A 16,703-nucleotide genomic window follows, 5' to 3' on the forward strand; every position below is an offset into this window, starting at 1 on the left:
TTAAGCGGCATATACATTGCTCTTTTAGACATAATGAGATTGCACACTTAAACTACAGTGTAGTGTAAACATAACTTTTATGTGTACTGGAAAACCCAAAAAATCATTTGACCTACTTCATGGCAATATTCGCTTTATTACAGTGGTCTGGAACTGAACCCGCAATATCTCTGAGGTGTGCCTGTACAAGGTATTTGTGAGTGTGTATGTGTGTGTGTGTGCACGTGCGCGCATGTGTGTGTGTGATGATGGAAACATTCTAGAATTAGATAGGGGTGATGGCTGTACAACATAAGCATATACTAAAAAACATTCCATCATATACTAAAAAGTAGTTAGCGTGGTGAATTTGATGTTATGTGAATTTTATCTCAACTTTTTAAAGTTTGTTTGTTTGTTTATTTTAAGAGAGAGAAAGAGCATGAGACCAGGAGGAGCAAAGAGAGAGGGAGAGGAAGAGAGAATTCCAAGCAGGCTCGCTGACAGCAAAGAGCCCAACACAGGGCTCGAACCCACAAACCGTGAGATCGTGACCTGAGCCGAGATCAAGAGTCGAGTGCTCAACTGACAGAGCCACCCAGGCGCCCCTTACCTCAATTTTTAAAAACCTAAAAAAAATAAATGCTAGGGTGGCTATATTATTACCAGAGAAAATAGTTTCCAGAGCAAGAAAAAGTACTAGGAATAAATGGTGACTTTACATAATGAAAAAAGGTCAAGCCACTAAGAAAACAACCATCTCAATGTGTATACACTTAACAAAACAGCTCAAAATACATGAAGCAAAACCTGATACATCTGCAAGAGGAAGGGGACGCATCCACCAGGATAGGGGAAGCCGTCAACACTCCTCTCGGTGTAATGTGTAAAACAACTTGAAAGAAAATCAACAAGGATGTAGAGGGTCTCAACAATACCATCAACCAATTGGATCCTATGGGCAATTCTACAACACTACAGCCGACAGCAAGCAGAACAAACATCCTTTGCAAGGGCACATGTTACATTCACCAAGACAGAAGATATTCTGGGTCATAAAATAAATCCTAAGCATTTTAAAATAATTGAAAGCATACAAAATGTCCTCGTGGATCCTGAGTGAATTAAACCAGAAGTCAATAATAGAAACCCTTGGAAATTGAACAGTACGTGTCTGAAGAAGGGAAGAAATGAAAATATAACATATCAAAACGTGTGGGATGCTGTTAAAGTGGTCCTTCAAGGGAAATTGGTGGCAATAAATACTTAGCGAAAGAGAAAAGTCTCAAATCAACAATCTAAGCATCTCAAGAAAACAGAAAAAGAAGAGCAAATTAACGCCAGAATAGACAGAAGAAAGGCAATAATAATGAAAACAAAAATTAACCGAATTAAACGCAGAATAAGAGAGACAATAAATGAAGCCAAAACCTGGTTTTCTGGAAAGATGAATAAAACTGATAAAAACCTCTAACCAGACTGGCAAAGAATAAAAGAGAAAAAGCACACATTATTGACATTACGAATGAAAGATCCCACAGACAGTAAAAGGATAATAAGGGCATACTATGAGCAACTCTAGGCATGTAAATCAACAATTTAGATAAAATGTGCCAATTCCTTAAAAGCCACAAACTACTGAAATTCACCCAAGAATAAATTTTAAAGGAAGCCTGGGTGACTCAGTTGGTTAAGCGTCCGACTTCAGCTCAGGTCATGACCTCACAGTTCGTGGGTCTGAACCCTGCATTGGACTCTGTGCTGACAGCTCAGAGCCTGGATGGAGCCTGCTTCGGATTCTTTGTCTCCCTTTCTCTCTGTCCCTCCCCCACTCCAGCTCGCTCGCTCTCTCTCTCTCTCTCAATTAAATAAACATTAGAAGTTTTTTAATGTTTATTTAATTTTGAGAGAGACAAAGAGATGGAGCACAAGCAGGGGAGGGGCAGAGAAAGAGGGAGACACAGAATCCGAAGCAGGTTCCAGGCTCTGAGATGTCGGCACAGAGCTTGACATGGGGCTCGAACCCATGAAACATGAGATCATGACCTGAGTCAAAGTTAAATGCTTAACCAACTGAGCCACCCAGGTGCCCCAGGAATAAATTTTTAAAATTTAATCTATAGTGGGACGCCTGGGTGGCTTAGTCAGTTAAGCGTCCGACTTTCGCTTAGGTCATGATCTCGTGGTTTGTGGGTTCGAGCCCCGCGTCGGGCTCTGTGCTGACTGCCAGCTCAGAGCCTGGAGCCAATTTCAGAGTCTGTATCTCCCTCTCTCTCTGACCCTCCCCTGCTCACGCTGTCTCTCTCTCTCTCTCTCTCTCTCTTTCTCTCTCTCCTAGAAATTAAAAAATATATATTAAAAAAATAAATAAAATTTAATCTATAGTTTAAAAACTTCCACACCCCCCAAAATAGTAAGAATAATCTCTAGGTCCAGATAGTTTCACTGCTGAATTCTGCCAGCACTTAAAGCGTGTTAAGATGAAATAAAACCAATTGTACACGATGTCTTCCAGAAGCTAGAAGTGTAGGGAATGCTTCCCAATTCATTTTATGAGGCCAGTGTTACCTGATACAGAAACTAAACAAACATGGTACAAAAAAAAAGGCAACTACAGGCAATATCCTTCATAAACATGGACACAAAAACCCTCAACAAAATATTAATGGGTTAAACCCAGCAACATATTAAAAGAATAATATTGTTTTTAGAGTTTGTCAAAACACTGTTTCCTCCATACAGATAAAGGTAAAAACACAAAAAGGGACATCTAAACTTGCGCTGCCTCCTAACTAATAAAAACAAAGTGCCCCACTTGATTGATGAGCACTTTTCTGTACCTGTTTGCCTTAATGCTTGAGTCCAAGCCACCCAACCCCGCCCAAGTACCACGCCGGTGCCTTTGAGGATGAGCCCACAGAAAATCATTCACGACTACCTCTGTGAAGCAGGAGTCTCTGGGTAAGTGACATGCACAAGCAAAGGGGGGAAATTTGCCCTTGCCAATGACCCCAGATTCTGGAATTTTGTAATGGAACTAACAGAAGATATAGATCAGGGAGGTGGTGGTTGCAGAATTTGGGCCAGAGATTGTCAGGAGTTAGTGCGCATGGCTATCTCTTGTTTCTACCTGGTGGGTTCCAGATCTAGATGCAGACTCTTCTTGAGACTATTTTCTCAGCCAAATAAGGAGTGGCCTCATTCTCTCTGCTCCAGAGACTAGAGCCAAAGGATAGAAGTCTTCAGAAAGCAGACCCCACTCAACAGACGGAAAATAATTCTGACTGTTATAACTCACCCCCATCAAAAGGCTGCCCTTATAGAAAGAACTTGAATCGACATTTTTCCAAAGAAGATATACAAATGGCCAATACACACATGAAAAGATGCCTAACATCATTAGTCATTAGGAAACTATAAATCAAAACCACAATGAGATACCACTTCATACGCAGTAGGAAAGCTATAACTTTAAAAAATTAATTAAAAAATAATCAGCAATAGGAGGTGTTGGCAACAATGCAGGGAAACTGAAATGCTGGTACCTTGCCAGTGGAAATGTGAAATGGTGTAGCCACTGTGGAAAATAGAATGGCATTTCCTCAAAAAATTAAACATAGAATCACCATATGACCCAACAATTCCACTCCTAGATATAGACCCAAAAGAATTCAAAGCAGGGACTCAAACAGATACTTGTACGTCAATGTTTATAAGCAGCATTATTCACAATAGTCAAAAGGTAAAAGTGACTCAAAGAGTCTATCAACAGATGACTGGATAAACAGAATATGGACTATACGTACAATGGAATATTAGTCAACCGTATGAAGGAATGAAGAACTGATACCTACTACAACGTGGATGAACCTTAGAAACATAATGCCAAGCAAAAGAAGCTAGACACAAAAAGCACCGGGCATACAATTCAACTCATATGAGATATCTAGAGTAGTCAAATTCATACAGATGGGAAGGAGAAGAGGGTACCATGTGAGTAGAGAGAGTCATTGCTCAATGGCACAGAATTTCTATCTGGGATGACGAAAAGGTTCTGCAGATAAATAGTGATGACAGTTGCATGACATTGTAAATAGATTTAGTGCCATCATGTTGCACACTTTAAAATGGTTATAATGGTAAATTTTATGTTATGTATATATTTTACTGCCATCAAAAAATGAATTTTTTAAGAGGCCACCGTATGAGGGTAGTACTCACCCCAAATCACCATGCTGGACACTGGCCAAGAGGTAAGCCTAGCCAATCCCTTAAGGGCCCTCCTACCTTGAGAGAATATAGAGAATATGATTTTCAAGGAACTGGATACCACCGTACTCTTCACCACATAAGCTTAAGAGAAGTTCAGGAGTTACAAGGCCCAACTCCGTAACTGTTATCCAACTTAGAGGTGGGCCGAGCACATGGTTTAAAGACTAAAGCCTGCCAGGCACTGATGGGAAGTGAGTCATCTGTGGGCAAATTCAAAGATCCAGACCTAGTATCAGAAACTTGTTCCCTTGCGTCACCTGCAGCCCAGCAGGTGTGGCATCATCCCATGGAAGGATTCTATGGGTTTCTTCTCACTCCTTGCTCTCACACATTGGGAGTTCTGTTAGATTCACTGAATCAATGAATGATACACTCAAGGATGGCACCTGCTTGGACAGCTGAGATCCCAGAACCTCCCCAAACCAACCTACTGGATGGGTGGGGGGATGATCATGAAACATACCAAAGTCAACAACTGTTAAGCTTTTGCCTTGTGCCAGGCACTCTGCTCAGCTCCTTAATGCTGGATCCCATGTAATCAGCATAACAATCCTATGTAAAGTGATCCCAAATTTAAAAGCCAGGAAACTGAAGCTCAGAAAGGAGAGCTCATTTGCCCAAGGTACTTAGCTAGTGTACCTTGAACTTGGGCTGGAATCCAAGCAATCTTACTGTGGATCCCAAGTCATCCTAACCACTAAGTTATGCTGCTTCAAGCATCCATGAAAATTTCTAGAGACACAAGTTATTATTTCTGAGCCTTCATATCACTTTCCTACTGATCCTGGGAAACTGAGGGCATGTGTCTTTGGACTGCATCCACTGCTTTAATCAATGGCTGACTAGTAACCCTGGGGGGCCCATACTCTCAGTCTTTATCAAGAACAAGATTTCTACTACGGCAAAACAGAGAAACCACCTGAATGGCCAAAAGCAGCACTGTCCAGCTGATATACAGTGAGCCACCTGTGTAATTTACAATGTTGTAGTAGCCTGCGGGGGGTGGGGGGGAGTGATAAGATACAGGTGAAATTCATTTATTTAACCCAGTCTATCTGAAATAATATCATGGCAGCATGTTGTCAATATAAAAAATTGTTAATGGTGGGGCGCCTGGGTGGCTCAAGTCAGTGGAGCGTCCAACTTCAGCTCAGATCATTATCTTGCAGTTCACAAGTCCCAGCCCCCCATCAGGCTTTCTGCTGATGATGATCAGGCTTTCAGCATGGAGCCTGCTTCAGATCCTCTGTCCCCACCTCTCTCTCTGCCCCTCCCTTGTGCTCACTCTCACTCTCTCTCTCAAAATAAACAAACTTTAAAAAAATTATTAGGGAGATCTTCTACACTCTTTTCTTCATACTAAGAGTTCATAACCCGGTGTGTATTTTATACCAACGGCACATTTCAGTCAGAAGTCCCCACATTTCAACTGGTCAATAGCCAAGGTGGCAAGTGGCTACCACATTGGACATCTCAGTCTGTTTCCCTCTCTTTATCTCATTCTTCCTTGTCTCTGTGGACACCCTACTCTGTCTCCGTTGGCTCTATGCTTCTCTCCAATAGTTTTCATCTATAACAGTCACCCATGGACTGAACGTATATGAGTGGCAGAGGGTGCCACCATGATTCTCATTAACTCGATCACCTGCACTTCCCCTTTGCCTTCTAATTGCTCTCATCTTCCTTTCTTCCCTTCCAGGCCATGCTGCCTTTGGGGAGTCCACAGTAGAGCGGTAAACCTCTTCCTGTGTCTGGGGCTGTCTTAACCTCCACACTGGGTCACATCAGTGACTCTAAACCTCAATAAACTCCCTTAGAAACAAGAACAACCACTGTTGCAGTCACTGCCCACTGGAGAGACGTTGCAAGGGTCACAGAAACCCTGCAGACAGTTAGTCCCTGCTTTGGCTTTCTCCTCCCCATCCTTGGCTTCTCCATCCTCTGTCGCAGCCGTCCTTGGGGCCCTTGTCTTCCTCAGCCTCTGGACACCCATTCCCCAGCTCCAGAGCAGCACTCTAGGGGGCGAGGAGGAAGGCCCAGTCCCAACAGTGGGAGCCCAGAGTGTGGGAGTCCAGAAAATGACTGATTCTCTGGGGGAAGAGGAAGACTCTTCAGTTTTTTGCCTATTGGAGGACAAACAATCACAAGCTCCGTAACAGAAGGAGCTTCTCCCAAGGCAGAAGGGTGCAGCTGGGCCACTTATTGTGGAAAACCCAAGTATTCCTCTAATGTCCACAGGTCCACAGGTCCACAGCTCCTTCCCAACTAGAAACACAAAGGATGAAATTCTTTTTTTTTTTTTAATGTTTTATTTATTTCTAGGGGGGAGAGAGAGAGAGAGAGTGTGTGAGCAGGGGAGGGTCAGAGAGAGAGGGAGTCACAGACTTTGAAACAGGCTCCAGGCTCTGAGCTGGCAGTCAGCACAGAGCCCGACGCGGGGCTCGAACCCACGAACCACGAGATCATGAAGTAAGCGAAAGTCAGACGCTTAACCGACTAAGACACCCAGGCGCCCCATAAAGGATGAAATTCTAACCTGAGGCAACTGCCTCCTTAACCCTGAGCTCTCAGTCATCAAAACATAGGCAACCAAAAAATAAAGCATAAACCCATACTGAGGATGGGGGCAGAGGGATGGGCAGTGGGCCCTTAATACACAGCTAGGGAAGGGTAATTTGGCAAAACCTACCAAAAGTCCCGAAGCGTGGCATATCCTTGGATTCGGCAATTGGGCTGGCATCAAAGGATGGCTACAAACCACAAGAATGCCTACTGTGGTATTATTTATAATAACGGAAAGTTGTAAACATATACGATCTGACAATAGGATTTGTTAAATTATGGTACGTCCATGTAAGAGCACACAGCCACTAAGCCACTAATAATATTTAATAATATGAAAAGCTGTTCCTGACATTTTAAGTGCCTTCTGTATCTCCAGCGTTCCTCAGAGCTGGAGGCTGGAGTACCCAACTGCCTACGTGACAAATGGAATCTGTCCAGACAGGACCTGACCATCGAGCTCAGCCTATTCCACCTCCAGTCCTCACATTTCAAATAAAAGCACCACCCTCCACTCCGTTCTTTAGCCAAACATCTAGGGACAACCCTCCATTCTTTATTTCCCCCATATCCGATTCATGAACGCCCCCTGCACCACTGACCTTCTGAATCCAGCCGCTGGCTCCATCCGCACGACCATCGCTATAGTCCCAAGCACAGTGTCTCCTGGCTTTGGTTTCCACACCAGCCTCTCAAATTGTCTCCCTGCTCCCACTCTTACCCCCTACGGTCTATTTTCCCTGAAGCAATCAGAAGGATCTCTTAAAAACATTAATCAGTCACCTCCCTGTTCACACTCAGAACAAAACCCAAGTATCTTATCAAAGCCCTCTATCACCATGGCCCTGATTCTGTCTCCCACCCTGTCCCTCATTCCTTCCCCGTCCACCCACTCTGCTCCAACCACAGTGGTCTGCTTGCTGTTCTAATGACAAGCCAAGCATGCTCCTACCCAAGAAATTTGCATGTGCCCTTCCCTCTGCCTGCTGCATTCCCCAGAGATGTCTTGGTTTGCCTCCTCAAGTCGGTAAAACCTCAAGGGGGCCTCAGCTGATCATCCCATGGCCCTCCCTCCTTCCCATGCTCTTTTTGGTTTTATTTTGGGCATTGGTTTTTTGGGGTTTTTTTGTTTTTGTTTTTGTTTTTACCCATAGCGGTTACATTGGTATAGTAGATTGTTCACTGGCTTCCAAGGAACCACACCTCCTAGAATCCATACCCTTACACAGTCATTTCCACATTGATTCTGGGCTTATCCGCTCCGCGTGCTTTGGCAAAATGGACCCTGGCAACGGTTACAGAAGCAGAGGCCTCAGAGGGGCTGTGCAAAGGGGCTCATTCTCTTGGAACACGGCTGCTTCCACCAGGTAAGAAATCCGGCTGTCCTGTCGGAAAGCCACGTCCAGGAAAACCAACATACCCCAACCAACCACCAGCCACGTGAGCAAGGCCACCCTGGGCCATCCAGCCCAGCTGAGCCTTCTGATGACCATACAACCACACGAGTGGTCTGGGCAAGATCCACAGAACCGCCTCATCCATCCTAGAGATCAGAGAGCAGCTAGCCGGCCCGTGTGCCAAATCCGACCCCCCACCTGGTTTTGTAAGGCCCCACAACCTAAGAATAGTTTCCACATTTTTATACGTTAAACAAAAAATCAACAAGGAAATGGTATTTCATGACATGTGAACACGAGATCAGATTTGAACTTCAGGACCATAAGTGAGGTTGCCCTGGAAAACGTTCATTTGTGAACACCGTCCATCCGTGGCTGCTGCAAGCTACACTGGCAGAGCTGAGAGGTGGTATGACGGAGCCAGTATGACCCACAAACCTGAAACTATTTACTATCTGTCCCTTTACAGAGAGAATTTGCTGGCCCCTGCTGCAGCAACTTTTTATTGTGCTCACTCTGAAACCTCTGAAGACTTCTATCTCCTTCCTCAAAGGAGTGAAACTTTGTCAGTCTGACTCCCTTGTCCTTCCTTAGTCAGATATCAAGAGTTTGTGACCTAAATTCATTTCCTACAACACTGTATCAGATACTCTCCATTCTGGACCAACTGGTCTCGAAGCTGCCCCACGAAGGCTTGAAGTGGTATGAAAGGCCTTTATCTGGTTAGCTGTTCTTGCCCAGCAAGCTCTCCCCACCTGCGAGCTCTCCCTGTCCTTCCCTGCGCGCAGGGTCCCCAGCTCCCCAACCAAGAAAGCTACCCTTAACTGCTTTGTCAAATGTTTTCCTAGGTGTATTCTATGGAACATCAATCCCTAAGGGACATCCTTGGAAAAAGGAAACACTCTCATGGAGGCACCTCGCACATAACGGCTCTGAGAAGTCTCCGCAGTATAGAGGCCTGTTTCCCTTTGTTTAGCTCAACCTTTCCCAAACGTGTGAACCAAGGAACTCGTTTTGTCTACAGGGTACTTGTTGACCTCCAGCATCTAGTACAGGGTCCGGATTTCAGCACTCGCTGGAAGGATGGAAAATGCTAATAGCTCACAGACCTAGGGTTCCACAGAACACACTTTGGAAATGCTGTTCAAACTCTTCCCTCTCTACCTCTGATCTGAGCTGTTCCCTTCCATGTCATCTATTCCACGCTACGTAATGTTAATCATATCATCATCATCATCATCATGGCAATCAATTATTCAGCACCTGCAGCTGTGTTAGAGATAGCACTAGGCCCTTGAAAATGTCCTGCCTTTCAATCCTCATAACCACTGAAATAGGTAGTGTTATTCTTTTATTGCCACTTTGCCAAAAATTAAACCAGGGGTCAGAAAATGTAAATCCCTAGCCCAAGATAAAGTAAGAAGAAAAGGTACAGTTTATAATTTTATTGGTCTAACTCCAAAGCTCATGATCTTTCTTCTCTAACACACACCTTGGCCAACATTGCTGGCTGTACCCAATATCCCTCCATGCTTTCTTCCATGCCAGCAGAACATGGCCCTGATGGCAACCAGTCAACCCAGTCATGGTGAACCATGACCCATCTAAACCACACACCATGGTGTCCCCACTTCCCCATCCCCCAGCATTGTGGTCGGGACTGGCCATCTGACCAAGTTTTGGCCAAGAAGACATAATTCAACATCATCTGTGGGGTAGGTAGCAAAACAAAGACATGAAGCCTTCATTCCTGCGCACTCCTCACCCGGCCCCCCACCTCCCTGCCTTGAACCTGAGTGTGACAGCTAAAGCTTTAGAAGACAGCTTGCAACCAAAAGGAAGAGACCACTGAGAGCTCAGACACTGGTCCTGATCTTACTAACTTACTGAGCCAACTCAAGCAGCCATTTACCTCCACACTTCTTGTGATATGAGAAAAAGAAGCCATCATTTGTTTTAAAGCTGTGCTTGGATTTTCCATTTCATGTTAGCTTGAAAACATTCCTAATGGACGCACATGCTGCCTCTCGTATTATTTGCTGTTTGGACTTCATTGTTATTTCACGCATATATTATTAGCCTTGTCTCCCTAACCATGCAGTGCACTTCTTGAAGGCTAAGTCCATGCTGCACATGGGGTGTTATGCACCCTACTAAATTTTACTTATTATCATGGTTTTCAGGAACGGTCTGTTCAATTCACTACTTGCCCTAGTGTTTGTGAGCAGGGAGTCCTTACCATCAAAGAGCAGAAATAAGCCACCTATCTCCGAATACGTTGGTATTTTTCAAAGTGTCAATGTGAAAACATGTATCAGAAACATCTTGGACTGTTTATGAAATGCAGATTCCTGGGCCCGCGCCAGTATTGCCTGAATTAGAGCCTCTGGGGTTAGAGACTAAGAATGTGCATTTTCAGTGAGCTCCCTGAGGCGGTTTTGACATACAAAATGTGACAGTATGGGGCATTAAAAAAACAAAAAACAAAAAAAAACTTCGGGTCCAAAGCCTAGGTGAGGTTTGGCAGGACTTGGCTGCAGCCAGAGTCTTCTGCCCCTCCTCAGTGTCCCCACCCTAGACCCAGAGATCTGAGAAGCAAGAAACTGGCCTGACTGCTGGAGACCCTTCCCTGCACAGTCCTGAGACCCGGGATCTGTGGCATCCTGGGACCAGGAAACTAATACCCAGATGCGCTCCCAATAACTCTAACCTCTTGCAATTCCAACTGCATTCCTCTACACAGGAAAGAAGCCACGGAGTCTGGGATCCACTGTGACCATCACCATCATTCAAGGAATTATCAGAGGATGGGGCATATTGCAAAGAGGAAAAGAAAACAGGAGAAACTTACACAGTAATACATGAACTAGCACCTGGGACTCCTGACTCAAAGGACCAGAAGAGAACTGAGGTGGCCCTTTTGGGTTATTTATTTACTCACCGCCTACAGTTCTGAACAAAATCTTATCTTGGGCACTGCTCACACCACGACAGAAATTTTCCCAGATGACAGGCGCACACAGACATGTATTCTAGGGTAGCAAACAGCATATTACACACACACACACACACACACACACACACACACTCCACTTTCAGACTGATGACCTGTGTGCTGACAACCAGCCAAAGTAAAAATCATGGAGAAAAAAAAGACTTGAAAGTAAATCAGACAGCGGAGCTCATCCAGGCTAGAACCCGGGCACACGGCTCCAGGGTTCAGTGGGGATTAAAGAGTTCCGGCCTTGGACACCCGTGGGCTGGAAACAGAGGGAGCCTCCCCCGCACCCCAAATGCCCACGTCGCCAAGGGAGAACCCCTTTACTTTGCTTCCAGCCCCACAGCCACCACCCTCAGCAAATGTCAGCTAATAAGAGTTCCCAAATTTAATCAAGCCGCGTGGACAGCTGGTGTGAAGAAGAAGTGAGTGAAACCCTTCAGATGTTTCCAACAAACGTGGATGCCCAAATGATTACGTGCACACCAGACATTTTCTAAGACTCTTGAAACCTTCCTCCTTTGGCCAAATGGCCTTCGGAAGAAATAATTTCTGCCATCTTCTTTCTGAGTAACTTTGCCTCCAACCCCACCCCACCCCAAACTGCTTCAAACTCCCCCTCAAGTCCTGTAGGAGACAATGTTACAACTCCCCAGTGATGACTCCGCCTCCGACCCCTCTGCTCACCGGCCTACGGAGACTCAGGAGTATTTTCCCACACCACTTGGGTGTGCTGATCCAGGCATATTTTTCTGTTATCTTTTTACACGTTTCAGGCCTGCAACAGCTCCCTGCATCAAACGATTTGATTCGGAAATGGGTAGCTCAAAGGGGTTTGTTTTTGTTTTTGTTTTTAAAGCATCTTGCCTCTCGACATGTACCTCACCGAAATAAAACAAAAACAAAAACAAATTCCAAGGAGCAATCGCGGGGCTGGGAAGGAGGCCCAGAGCAGAAGAGGTCTATATTTATAGGCAGCCCCATTCTACGAGCAAAAACCACCTTTTGACCACCTGCAGAATGCGCAAGGTCACGTGGGTTCTCTGCAGCGCCTTAATGTCTTACCCAGCACACAAGCCCCAGTGGCATATAAACAAATCCACAAGCGGAAAAAAGAGAGAACTCACTATTCGGAGAGGAAGCAAATGATAATAACAGCCACAGGAATAATAATACATAAAGAATACCAATTACTACTACTACTACCAACACCCAGCCAAGCGTAGATGACAGCGGTACAGTAAAGGGACATCCAGTGCAGGCTTTGCAAAGAAGATAAATCACAGAAAACCAAATCGTGCCCACCCTGCTACCCTCCCACACCCTCCCGCTCCCCCCCCTGCAACAAACAGAATCAAAGGAAATGGGGTGGTGGGGGGCAAGGAGAGGGAAGGAAAGATTGCCTTTTTTCCCCACAGGCGACACCTACCTCCAGGGTCCGGATCTCTTTTTGTGTGAGGTCGTTGGAGGTGGCACACTTCGTCCTAAGCCCTTCCAGGTTGGAGATGCTCAGGTCTATCATGTTTTGGACCAACTCGCACTGCTGTAAGGCTTTTTGCAAACTCAGAGGCTGCTGCTCCTCGCTTTTCGTCATGTTTTCCTCATCCATCGCTTGCTCGGCAAGCCCCCTTCCCCTCCTCCTCCTCCCAGAGAGAAAAAAGGGGGGGGAGCAGAGGTAGTCTACCCCCTACGCTCTCCAACCACTGCGACTTCTCAGCAATGTCTCATGAAGAAGAAACCCAACATCTCACACAGGGTTGAGGGGGTGGGGTGGGAGGAGGGGACAAGAGCCAAAATTTATTATTTTATTTTGGGGTATCAGGCAGACTCCATTAGAATGTCTCCTCTCTCTGAGTCTCTGGTCCCTGAAAAGGAGAGATGCTGTTTCTCAGAAGCAAACCAGGTGATGTGATGCTGTCTGTACACTTAGGGAGAGGGAGGAGGAGGAGGAGGAGGAGGAGGAGGGAGGAGGAAAAAGGAGGTGGGGGTAAGGAGAGGAGGAGGAGAGGAGAGGAGGAGGCGAAGGAAAACAGCGCTCACTCTTTACACACCGGCTCCGTGAAGGGCAAATTTATATATTTTTGGCTGGCTGGCTTTTATGTCAAAAAAAATCTGCTTTGCCCCCCTCCCAGTTGCAGTGACACGGCATTGTCCACCGTTTGGGGTGCTTTAGCGCGTCCTCAAGATGCTGTCTGCATTGCTCCCGCGGCTGCGGCGGCGACTGCGGCTGGCTGCTGTCTCCTCCTCGCGCTGCTGCTGCTGCTGCCGCCGCCGGGCTCCGGGGGTGACGGCTGCTGCATTCGCTCCTGCCTCGCTCCACACCGACATCTTGCCTGTCAATCAAAGGGCGGGGGGGGGGAGGGGGAAGCGAGCGCGGGCGAGGGATGGAGAGCCGGCGAGGGACCTGCGGGGAGCGGGTTGGTGGAGCGGCGCCGTGCGCGCAGCCGCCCGGCCCGGCGCGCCAGGGACCCGCGGGAGGCGGCGGCCGCGGCGCGCGCAGCCTCGCGCACCTGCCCGCGGAGGGGTTGGCTCCCGGCGCGGGCCGGGGCGCGGCGGGGCGGGGGGCGGGTTCGCGGGGACGCGGAGCTCGCGTGGCGGAGTGAAATTACTACCGGGCGTGCGTGCGTGCGTGCGGGCCGGCGGGCGGGGGCGCGGGGGAGGCGCGCGCGGCGGGGGGGGGGGGGGCGCCCGGCCGCGGGGGCTGGGCGCGGGGGCGGGAGGGGTGGGGGAGGGGTGGGGTGGGGGCCACTACTACGGCACGCTCTCGCGAGACGAGGCCGGAGTACCGCTCCGCAGGTGCGCCGGGGCCCGGAGCAGGTGTGCACCCAACTTTGAAACCCTTCGTGCGTGCTGGAGAGACGTCAGCGTGAACCTGTTCGCGTCCTCTCTGGCTTCTCAGGGTGTGGGTGTGTGTCTGTGTAAAATGAAACAAGCCTGATCATCGTCCGTGCGCCCAGTGTGCGTCTGTCCGTCTGCCTGTCTTTTTGTTCGTTTGTTCTTTCTTGTCACTGGGGAAGAACAAAACAAACCTGATCATCTTCCATGAGCTGTAGGAAGCTGCATCCCGGGTTCGGTATCCTGGCCTGCAGTTACCTTGACGAGTGGCTTTCCATTTGGAGGGGGAAAGGGGCTTGGCCTTAATCTATTGCTACCATGCCTGAAATATCCTACACGATCTTCTCCCAGCCTACCCAAACGACCTTACATCAGAAAGCTAAGAACGGTTTTTATATTTTTAAATGGCTGGGGAAAAAAAATAAAAAGATTTTGTGACTTGTGAAAATTATAAGAAATTCTAAATTTCAGTGTCCATAAATAAAGTTTTATTGGACAACTGCCACCCATTCCTTTTATGTCGGTGTTTACTGTTGTAACAGCAAAAGTGAGTAGCTGCAAGAGGAACTGTGTGGCTTGTAAAGCCTAAAACATGTGCTATCTGGCCCTTTCCAGAAAAGTCTGCCCACCCCTGACTGAAATCATCAAACATATTCTGGCCTCAGAGTTCTTTACTCTCTATGTCACCTGTGCCCCGACCACACTCCCTAGTTCTATCCTGGTTGGTTCCCTGGCACTTGGTGTCAACTCAAATGTCATCCTAGAGAGGCTTCATCTTCTTGATCATCTTAACTACTAGTATTCCCAACACACATTGCTCAAAGGATGTATTTAGGATAATTAGCAAAAGGCTTCTCTTTCTCCAGGTAAACAGAGCTCCATGCCAGGCAACTGAGTTTATGGAGCAGAGTGACTCAGAACACATTGTACAATATGTGTCCCTTAAAGAAAGCCACTTGAGAGGTAAAATGACAGCAAGCGATGGCAGACTTTTTTTTTTTTTTTTCAGACTGTGGGCCATAAGGTTTTCCAGCTCATACAGATCTGAATCAGCATTTTTAAAATCTCTCTGCTGGTGAGGAGCTCAAATGAGTTCTCTATTCTCAGCCTCTTGGACTATGATGTTCGTAGATTCCAAGTCTCTAGTAAAATTCTCTTTTCATCCATTTTCTCCTTCTCTTGCTTTGTTTCTCTTAAATCTATTAATCATGGTTATTTTAAAGCCCTGGTTTAACTCCAGTACTTTGATCACCTGCACAGTCTGTTTCTATTGCCTGTTTTTCTATTTGTTTTCAGTGACCTGGTCCTGTCTCTTGTCAGGCCTTGTAGTTTTTGTTGAATGCCATTCAACATCTGTGTATGAAAAAACATAAATAAAGTCTCCCGGTAATATCTAACTCTGGAGAGGGCTCCCCCACCCTCCGGAAGCAGATGGAAAGAGAGCCTAGCTAAGCCGGGTGGAGGCTGGGTTTTCATTTTGATAAAATATCATCTACTTTGGCTCCTGCCTCTAAGGCTTTGCTTTTTAGAGATTCCAACTGAGGTCTTCAGGTGTTCACCAGGGCCCCCGCCCCCCGGTCCTATGCTCTAACCTTATAGCCATAACATGGCAAGACTGCTGGACATTCTGCTCTGTTTTTCAGGGGTTTCTGTTTGGCTTCTAGCCTCTTGGCCTGCACAGTTTCAGAATTTGCCAAATGTCGTAAGGGGAAAACCAGCATCTATCAAGCTCACTCTACTACCTCTCCCTTCTCTCTAGGATAGTCCCTAGTTTTGTCTCTCCAGCCCAAGGCACTGCCAAAATTCTGCTGGTTTCTCTGTCCCCCAGCAGCCTTGCCTGGGAAAAGTCTAGATTCCAAGTCCCCAGATTTGCAAGTGCCCAAAAGGGAAAAGTGGTTGCAGTGTACATCACCTCTCCTCAACATTGTTCCAGAATCTTGGCTCCTCTAGTCCTGGTTGCTTCAGCAGCAATGTGAATGCCTTTAAATAGGTGATGATGATGATTATGATGATGATGATGATGATGATGATGATGATAGTGATGATGGTGATTTGATCTGGCTTTTCTAGTTGTTCTCAGAGGAAGTAGAAATTGAAGAAAAAAAAAATGAAAGTAGCCCATAGTTCAGAAGTCATCAACTGGCAGGGCTGTAAGCAGCACACAAATGCATTGTTTGACATCCCCCCCCCCCCACACACACACACAGCCACTGCCACTTTTTTTCAATTAATTGCTATAACAATTGCTTTTGTTATACTCTGCATCCATCCAGCCCCTCTTTGAATACCTTTCCTGTTTGGAAAATGCCCACATTATGGGTCCCCCGTCTCCACAAGAGAAACTAAAGCACTTTTCCAGAACTTTCCTTGCAACTGAGTTTCATGTGACCTAAGCACTGCCATTTAAACATGTCACATGAGATTTATAGTCAGAAGTGAGCGACAAAGAGGAGTCTATCTGATACAAGCATGACAGCCAGGGCACCTGCTTGCAGGTGCCCTGCCCCTGTGTAAGCCTGGGGTCTGCGCTGAAAGCCACCGCATGGTAATCACAGGGGCGGTTTGGGCCTCATTCCTAGCTGCACAGTCCAAGCCTACAACTCTTGTCCTCCTGGAGATTCTACAGGTTTCTAACTACCTGTCTTCGTCTGCCCTGGCTG

The 16,703-nt window shown here is 46.6% G+C and overlaps 1 protein-coding gene across 1 annotated transcript in view; it reads right to left on the minus strand.

Annotated features, from left to right (window-relative positions):
• The window catches only part of KSR2 (kinase suppressor of ras 2), a 420,995-nt gene extending 408,178 nt beyond the window's left edge, over positions 1–12,817 (minus strand). The window contains exon 1 of the mRNA XM_039236742.1: positions 12,638–12,817. Within this exon, the coding sequence (XP_039092673.1) occupies positions 12,638–12,817 (180 nt within the window). The remainder of the gene's footprint in view (positions 1–12,637) is intronic.
• Positions 12,818–16,703: the final 3,886 nt, after the last annotated feature.

Source organism: Hyaena hyaena, unplaced genomic scaffold (assembly GCF_003009895.1).
Source record: "Hyaena hyaena isolate Hyena2069 unplaced genomic scaffold, ASM300989v1 scaffold_0, whole genome shotgun sequence".
In the NCBI taxonomy this organism is placed as follows: domain Eukaryota; kingdom Metazoa; phylum Chordata; class Mammalia; order Carnivora; family Hyaenidae; genus Hyaena; species Hyaena hyaena.